Source organism: Nuphar pumila, chromosome 7 (genome assembly GCF_984573655.1).
Source record: "Nuphar pumila chromosome 7, dmNupPumi1.hap1.1, whole genome shotgun sequence".
NCBI lineage: Eukaryota > Viridiplantae > Streptophyta > Magnoliopsida > Nymphaeales > Nymphaeaceae > Nuphar > Nuphar pumila.
This window is the reverse complement of record NC_143255.1, coordinates 2,201,716-2,210,995: the sequence shown is the minus strand read 5'-3', so window position 1 is coordinate 2,210,995 and position 9,280 is coordinate 2,201,716. Positions and strand designations below refer to the sequence as shown.

The 9,280-nt window shown below is 43.3% G+C and overlaps 2 protein-coding genes across 2 annotated transcripts; both read left to right on the top strand.

The window, feature by feature from the left end:
• The first annotated feature begins 269 nt into the window (after window positions 1–269).
• LOC149830827 (large ribosomal subunit protein eL13z-like) lies at window positions 270–3,235 on the top strand. The gene is made up of 5 exons (XM_090013512.1): window positions 270–371; window positions 1,409–1,524; window positions 1,700–1,833; window positions 2,520–2,678; window positions 2,767–3,235. Exons 2-5 carry the CDS (start codon window positions 1,416–1,418, stop codon window positions 2,986–2,988), a joined length of 624 nt encoding a protein of 207 aa, XP_089869638.1. The 5' UTR covers window positions 270–371; window positions 1,409–1,415; the 3' UTR covers window positions 2,989–3,235.
• Window positions 3,236–5,629: 2,394 nt separating this feature from the next.
• On the top strand, window positions 5,630–6,721 carry LOC149830826 (uncharacterized). Its single transcript, XM_090011836.1, has one exon. It carries the CDS (start codon window positions 5,630–5,632, stop codon window positions 6,422–6,424), a length of 795 nt encoding a protein of 264 aa, XP_089867962.1. The 3' UTR covers window positions 6,425–6,721.
• Window positions 6,722–9,280: the final 2,559 nt, after the last annotated feature.

Here is a 9,280-nt window from a genome sequence, read left to right as displayed (position 1 = left end):
TCATAAGTCGCTCATGCCAGATGAGTCCAGAGCCCTTGTGGGCATATATACTAATATTTTTCCGAGATTTTCTTCACTAGTTTGCCAATATTTTTCCCAAGAACGAGATTTCTGACTATTTGGGAGAAGAAGCTGGCCTGGTCCAAGAGTAAGCCGGGTCCGGTCCGTCCTGGAGAGATCCAACTACGGGCAGGCAGGTAATGACGGTAATGATCGAAGGGTAAAGTAGGAAAGTCAAAAAATCTAAAACCCTAAGTCGCTCCCTCATTCAAAGGGAGAAGCGGTGTGGGGGCTTCCTTTCTCGAGTTCTCTGCGGTCGCTGCGCGGTGGGAGGCGGTTCTCCGGCGGCGTGAAGGGACGTTTCCGGCAAGGTATGCCCTATTTTCCACCAGAAACTCGCGAGAGAGCCCGCTCTCCCCGCCGGAAAATCGATTCTTCGGGGGGATCTCGTGGATCTCTCCCCGTTTTGTGCGAGAACCACGCACTAAACAAAGTCGATTTTTTTTTTCCTTTTTTTTTATTGTTGTAATGGAAATCTTCTTCTTCTTGTTCTCATTGTTCCTCCTCTTTCCTTCAGTCGGAGTAAAAACTCAATTTGTAATATCTCCCCCTCTCATTTTTATCTTTGTTTTTGTTTTTTCTTTTTCCTTTTTCTGAAAGGGATTTATTTTTCTATAGGATTTTGCTTCATTTGTCGTATTCGTATCTTGGTTTGCATCGATGGGTTTCCCTCTTTGGTTTAGAGTAGATGGTTTTCCGCTTTTTTTATTATTTGTTCTCATTTTTTTATATTTTCTTCGATCAAAATGGGAGTACTGCATTAGGGTGCCACGTTTCCCTCTTATCTCTCTAACTATTGTCGCGATTTGGTTATCGGCTTAGAATGGAAGTGATGTTTCACTTTGTTACTGATTTATTTAATTATTTTTACTGCTATTATTATTTGTATTGGAATAGCTACAAGTGATTTGGCCACTGTTACTTTGGAACTGATCATTGTGAATGGGGGAACCCTCTGTGATGGTTTTGATCCCTCTACAGCTGTGTTATAACGTTGCTACGATTTGATTAAATATTTTTTCAATTTCCCTATGTCTCATAGTTGGTCAAGCCTTCTTGAAGCCTTGAAAGATTTCTCGATATTTGTTGTCAAAATTGAAATGTAGCACATGATTTTTTTTCGTTTTGCTTTGCATTTATCATCACATTCAAGTGCTAAAGCACAGTTCCATTTTTGTACATCTGTTAATCTGATCTCTTTCTGTTCTAGAACCTTGTGCATCATGTTTCTTTTATGGGATCCTCTCCATATCCAAGTCTCACTTTTAAAGCATACGCATTGGCTTTACAGCCAATCCTTTGGCTCTGGACTTTCTGCCTTGGATTAATATTGGCTTTTTCATGTCAGGTAAGCGATGGTTAAGCACAACAATGTTGTGCCCAACGGGCATTTTAAGAAACACTGGCAGAACTATGTGAGGACTTGGTTCAACCAACCAGCTCGGAAAACAAGGCGCCGTGTTGGTACAACCTCATCTTATTTTCCGTTCTTTCACTCTTTTGAAAAATCTAGCTGTTTGGTTTAGTTTATACAGGTTTAGGTATGCTAGCATTTTCATTATTTTATCTTGCTTCTGGGCTTCAAGAGTTACTTGTTTCCTTTTCTCTCTGTAAGAATTTTGATGTTCTGTATCTGCAGCTCGGCAGAAGAAAGCAGTAAAAATATTCCCGAGGCCAACTTCTGGACCTCTTCGTCCCGTTGTTCATGGTCAAACTCTGAAGTATAACATGAAGCTCAGAGCTGGAAGAGGATTCTCTCTTGAAGAACTCAAGGTTTTTCTTTTTATTTTGCTAAAGAATCTTGCAAATTTTGTTCACAAATAATATTTTTTGTGCAAAATCAAATGAAATATGCTGTCCTGATTTGAGTCCTTTGATGTTCACAAATTATATTATTTGCTTCAAAGTGTTTACATTTCTACTGCACCTCATACATATGGATCTTTTCATCACAACTCCTTTGCAAGGTTTCAGAGAAATCTCTTCCCGTGGAGATTTTTTCTTTATTGAATTGTTGTTGTTGTTGTTGTTGAGAGGGACCGGGTTAGAATGAATTCTGTTGAGATGTGGTATTGCTGTATTTTAAACCAATCTGGTTTTGGATTGACCTTATATCAATCTCTTTTGAACACCAATTTAGTTGCTGAAAATATTTTGGATGGCTGTGGTATTCATTTTCATTGCTGCTTTTATCCTCTATTCCTCTGTATGGGACTGCATATTTTCTGTTTCTTTTGTGAATTATATTGAGAGGCAAATCTCTTTCCCCATGAATCGTTTTTTATGGTTCTGTTGTTTTTATTCCCTATTAAGCGTATGCATTGGATGAAACTTCCCTGCCAACATGCTTGCACAAAATGACTCGCCATATCCATGATAAGTGGAATTTTTTTTAACCACAAGCAACACAACTGGGATTTTTCTCCATGTATCCTGATTATTGATTCTTTCCTTTTCAGGCAGCTGGAATCTCCAAGAAACTGGCTCCTACAATTGGCATTGCTGTTGATCATCGCCGCAGGAACCGCTCCTTGGAGGGTCTTCAGGCGAACGTCCAAAGGCTGAAAACCTACAAGGCCAAGTTGGTCATCTTCCCAAGGCGTGCCCGTCATTCAAAGGTCATTGCATAATTCATCAATGCTAGCGTGGACCTGATTCGTATTTAAGTGCTTGTTTTTGAATGTCGTCTTCTTGCCTTTGCCTCAGGCTGGTGATGCCACAGCTGAAGAACTGGCCACTGCAACACAGTCCCAGGGTGACTACATGCCCATTGAAAGGGAGAAGCCAACAGTGGAGTTTGTCAAGGTAACAGATGAAATGAAGTCATTCAGAGCATACAACAAGCTTCGTCTGGAGCGGATGAACAAACGCCATGTTGGTGTTAGGTTGAAGAAGGCTGCCGAGGCAGAAAAGGAAGAGAAGAAGTGAGCAGCCAGCCAAGTACTCTAGTTTCTACTCTGTTTCCTATTCTGAGTGCTATTTTGGTATACTTCTATTAGTTTACTGGGGGTTGGAGGATGCTTGAACAATTTGGTGTTTTCAGATTCTCTATATTAGTTTTCTATGAGTTATGTTTTTTTATCATGTTTAGCCATTTAGATAATGTTTTCACTCATGGTACATGAAAATTTAAGATAATCACTCTATGTTCTTTTAAGCACATTTTCTGCAAAAAGCTTGTTAGTTTGTTTCCTTACCTTATTCCTTTGATAAACTATAATGTAGGATCCTATCTTGAAATTAAGGTTACGTTTGGGACCCTTGAATGGTATGTGTGTTGCTGTTTCCCTATTGCTCTGTTATGCTCTCTGCTGTTTGGGAGCAGTGGTGCCAAAGCATTCTATTGGAATGTTGTTTGGCAGCTACCATCACCACATTTCAACACCATCTAGCGACTCCATACACATCCCCCACATTTTTTGGCAAAACCATGTTTGGCTCCTTTCTAATGCAAGGCTTCCAAACCGAACTTAAAGTTTAATCAATCACGCTTGAAACTTGGTTCTGGTAGTGATCTGAGGTTAGCTGGTTCGGGCCTCATGGTTTGTGGCTGTTTTGATTAATTCTCATTCATGGGAAACTTTTCCTTGGACAACAAATTAGTTTACAGTAAAGTTTCCTCTGAATATTTTCTTTGAGACGAATTGTTTCTAGAAACCTTCCCATGTTTGTTGGAGTAATTTTTGGTTGTGCTAAAGTGATACAGGGCTTCCCAAACAGGCCTTCAGTGGTTGAATTCATGGACTTAGGTGCAGTGGGAATGTAATTTAACAAAATTCTCCTTCCCCTTGTGTTTTATGGAATCAAATTCCAATCCCAATCCCAATCCCAATCAAACTCCTGTTATCCAACTCTAGTAACAAAAATGCCTTGGGTACAAGATGCTATGATTTACCATGTTAACGGGCATATGACCCTAGATCTCCCTGGGGATTGCGCGCATGGCGTCTGGCTTGTAGATATAATAAAATACCTTCGTAGCCTAAGGTTTGAGTCTTCATTTGGACGCACCATACTTTAAGGCGAAGCAAGAGGCTTCCTGTGTTGGTTTCACAGCTTTAGGCTGCTGGGGCAGTGGATCGTAGTTTAGATAGCCCAAGTTCTGTGCGACTAGGTCTTTTAATGGCATTGGTGAGAAACATCGTCTGATATGTAAGACCTGGTTACGTTGTTTCAGCCTGCCATACCTAAAGTCATTTGGCCCAGAGGCGTAAAATTTCGAGGTTAAGACCTTCACCCCAAGGCCGATGCTGGGTGTTGGCTTGATTAAGGAAGTTTGACCACTCATCTGATGGTGTAGGCCACACCCTACTAGGCCAAAACCCCTTGGGGTTGACAACAGTGCCAACTTGGTTGATGGATCTGCCTTGTTAGCCCCACCATTTGAACGAGTGTCTGAGAACTGCTCAGGCTTGGCTTGCTCTCAGCTTGGTCAAACTGCGGATTGGGCTCGTTTAGTTTGTAAATCACCTGAGCTCGAGCTTAACAAGCTTGTGTTATAAAGTGAGCATGAGCTTCAGCTCATATTTGAGTCTTAAGAATTTTTGTTTTTTGATATTTACACGGAGAAACCACCTCCATGATGAGAGACCCAGGGGCTTTGCCTGCTGTACTTACGATATCTGTCTTAGCAGTGTAAAACTTCATAAGCTTACCCCTTTTTCCTCAGAGAGTTGTCACACTTCTTGGTCTTGCGCATGGATTTGAGCCTACCCCGCCTGCCTAAATGTCTAGGCCACCATCCCACTAGGCCAAACCCCTTTGGGGTGAGCCTGTACCAAAAAGAAAAACGAAACTGCACTCTTTCATCTGAATCAGCAAGCACGCTGAAGGCCTGTTTGGGTGCACACCTCTCATCACCAATGGACCGAATAACGACACTGCACTCTTTCGAATCCATCAATAATCAGGTGTCAATTGGTTGGCTCTTGGGGCAGGAACTGGATGAAGTAAATCCGGATTTTTCAAGTTGGGCAAAAGTAATGGACAACCAGTGAGGAAATGATTGGGTTTAGGGCTCTTCATAGAGCCTGACAGTGTTTGGACCCAGAACTGGGCAGAAAATGTTAGTCCAATATGCGATTCTCTTATATCTGACCCGACAACCACCTGAACCCATATCCGAATGCGGCAGTGCACTATCTGGGTAGGGTACACCCAATTGGTCGATAGCGCTCAACCGATAATCCACCCCAAGGGCATTTTAGTCATTTCAATAATTCTCGGTTGGAGGGCCGAAGCACGCCGTACGTGCGCGCCAGCAAAGCCATAGGATGGCACGTGCGATGCCCTTGTTTTGTACTTATTTTTAAAAGAAAAAAATATTTTTTTTTTTCGGAAAATAGCAGAAATAACATCTCTGAGCGTGCGAGGGAGGGGGCGTCGATCGAGCGCCCGTAGTCACGTGCTACGTGTCTCTTGTGTGCCACGTCGGACGTTTCTATAAAAGGACCCATGCTCTTCTTCTCCCTTCGCTGCCCCGCGTGCTCGCTTTTTCCGACTCAAACCCTTCATTTCGTGCCTTCCTCTCCGGTTGGTTTTCTCCGGCGGCAAACCAGCCGGAATCCTAATGGACGGCACTTTTACGGACGACTTTCTCTCCGAATCCACCACCGTCTCTCCATTTCCTGCTGGTGTAATCCTGGATCCATTGGATTCCAGCGAAATTCCGACTGATCATGGCAATTTCCGTGGCTACACCAGCTTCACTCTGTCTATCCCGGACGGAGTCACGCCTTCGATCAAAGCGTTCCGGCAATACTTCTCGGCCACACCGACGGATTCCTCCATTCCCACTCCACCGGCGAGACGTCGGAAGGTTTCGCCCTCGTCGTGCTACACCCTCAAGGACGTTGAGAGGAACCTTCAGAAGACGGAGATGTGTCTCGTCCTGGATCCTCACTCTCTATGCTCCCCACGGAGCGTCCTCTCGGAGTTTCCGGTCGTCCGTTCGGCTCAGGCGGCCCGAGATTCGGCGAAGATTCGCCGGAGGAATATTAGCGAGCGCACGAAGGCTCTGGAACGGCTGATTCCGTGGTCGGTGAAGATGGACACCGCTACGATGCTGGAGCACGCGTTCAAGTACGTTAAGTTCCTGCAGGCGCAGGTGAGCGTCCTCAAGTGGATGCCTGCCAGATCGTGGGCGCCGGTGGCTCGGCTGGCATCGGCGTCATTGTCGTCGTCCTCCCTGCCGGCGATGGACGATCTCTCCGTCTTAGACCGTATCTCAAGGCAGCAGCTCCTCCACATCCTGGTGACGTCTCCGAACTTGCAGAAGCGACTTCTTCAGAAAGAGAACTGCATCGTCTCGATGGAGCAGGTGGTGCATATGGCGGGGTGGGCGCCGTTCGTTCAGAAACCATAAGTCTTCATTTTATCACTTCTTCCTGTCGTCATCGTTTCTCCCTCTTGTTGTTTTCTATTTTGTCGGCGTATCTTCTAGAGAGAGAGAGAGAGAGAGAGAGAGAGAGAGAGAGAGAGAGAGAGTTGTCACGTTTAGTACAGTAGTACTAACAGGGAAGGCTGATAGTTTTTTGAGAGTAACGGGTTTGCTTGTGTCATCTCCGCGCACGTCGTTCTTTCTGGTATAGGTCGGTGTCAACACTGCACGCTATGTAGCATGTATAGTGCAACATATTCTCCAATATGAATATAAACATACGAGCTTCCTATTCTAAAATATGAGGAATGATCTGAACAATTGTTTGGAAGAAAACCTTCTTCTTCTTTAATGGTTTCTATAGTATGCCAAATTTAAGAGAAACAGTTCTATCTTGTTAATCAATGGGTCGCAGTGTCTGAGAGGTTCCAAGAGTGTCTCTTCACGTCATCCGAAGCTGCAACACTAGCGTAACGCTCTTCCTGAAGCCTGATATTTCTTTCGTTTTTTGCCGAGGACCATTGATGTAAATCTGGTCGTATTTCTTACTGCTTTCGTAATTAAATTTCACCCCGATTTTCTCCATTCCAAACCGATAACAGCGGCCGGAATACCATCGGAAATGGTTATCTAGCGATAGTATCCGGCCAGTAGGCCGGTTTCTGGACACTTTCCGCCTTTCACGGCATGCAATTCTGGCCCTGTTGATCGCATTACGAATCATTCAGAGCCACGCTGATCCCGTCGCTTTCGTTGTCTTGGAGCTCCTGAAATCGCAGTTTCACAATCAACGTGGGCGGCACCGCATTGTTTTAAGGGTAAAATCGTCCTTTCATGAATTTCGGTGAGGCAAAGCCAATATACAAATACGATTATGCCCTTCTTATTGTATGCTTGGCTTCGCCAGTTGGCCCAGTGCTCGGCTGTGTCTTCTGCCAGCTGCAAACGGATCGGGTAAAGGCTGGTTCGTGCTTGATCCAAATCATGTGCAATGGATCTGAAAAGGTTCAACGAAATGCAGTTAATCTGACTAACAAATGTATATGCATCCATTAAAAGAGGACTGGATGCTGCTTCTTACGTTTAAAATGCGCGCCAATACAAATCCGAACGCATTTAACACAAGTGTTCACATTATATGCAAGGTCGCTGCATGGTGGGCATGCAGCAACCTGCCTGACAGCCATCCATCTTGACATTTTTTGAGGTGGGTGTAGTAGAGCTGCTTGCTAAGCATGCATAAAAAATGACCGCCAAAATCCAAATCTGGATGTGAAAATAATCCAACTAAGGTAGCCCCAATCCATTCCTGATGCACACACCGGCCTTATTTTAAGAAATCCTCACTTGCAATTACAAAAAGAATTTAAAGCATGTAAAATTATTTAACTTTAAAAAAACCACAAATGTTATGGAGATAAGCGCACCTTTGAAAATTTCGAGAATTATAAGAAATTATACAAGTTTGAAAATCTTGCAGTGTTATAATGAGATTTTTAAGATATCGGCTGTATTTTGTGGGCCCAATGTCTTACACGGACCCGGATGTCTTATTTCTTGGAAGGTGGGAAGTGAAACCAGATCCGGGTTCAACCAAAAATATCTACTTTTCACAAGGGTTACGGTAGGCATTTATGAAATAGACAAGGGTATACGGTGAATCGTTTTCTTAGTTGATCCATTGAACTTACTAAATGGAGCGTGAATAAGTGCACCGAACGAGCACCAAATACATTGTCGTAAGAAAAGAATCCGTTCGTTTCGGAATCGACGATTCATATTTTAACGTGGAGGAACTTCCGCGGGGGCGGCCCTCATGAGTTGTCTCCTTTCCTCTTCGTCGCGTGACATCCATGATCCTTCCTTCAGGCCGTTTGGTTCAGTGGAGGGTGAGGCGTGGCCGTACGGACTCACGTGCGAAACTTTAAAAAATTCAGAGACGTTGTTGGGGGAACCACCGTGCGAACGGAGAGGCGTGCTTGCATGGGAAGGGTTCGCAGCGTACCAGTAGATTAGTTTGGAACATGATCATCCGGAAAGTCAGTTGCTTAAATCGGACTGTCAGGATGCTTAATTGGTCCTTGCATTAAACGAGAATTTACGATACTTGGGATACAAAAGGTCACCCAAGAAATAGTTTTCGGAAATTTGTGGGCCTCGTAACTTAAAAAACAAGAAGGTAGGCATAAGATGAATGAGAATCGTTTACTATGGTTTGGATATTCGGTTAGAAGGATGAAAAAATAGAAAAATATATTAGCTAAAAGAGGTCAGGGTAGGCCTAAAAAGACTTGGATGAAGATGATAAGAAAGGATATAAATGCTTTGAAGGAGAATGATTCATGCGGAGGACCCAAAATGATTTTCTTTTTGGTTCATATCGCGGACCCCAATTGTTTGGGATGAAGGAGTTGTTGTTGTTGCAACTTTAAAAAAAAGCTCTCTTTTTTTCAGTAAAGCTATACCAGGAATCTTGCTGAATTTTAGAAGAAAAATTTAAAAAAGAATTAGAAAATGCAAACCTATTAAGAATAGAAGATAAAATCTTTTGTGGGTCAAGTTCGGATTCAATCCCAATCTAACGGATATAGTCTGTAACACTATTAATGCAGGTAGTCAGCCACGCAGGTAAGAGAAGAAAGCTTCGATGTACAGGAAACATGCAAAAAGAAGAAAACCCCAAAAAACGAGGGTTTTTTTATGAGTAAAAAAATTAAGGGCATTTTTGCCCTTTTACTTTAGGGTATAACGATCTTTCGACCCTTTTTTTTTTTACTGCGTGTAATGCTGTCTGTCGCACCTTCGGCGGTGATGTGACTGTTTTGGATCTAGTTTGGATCC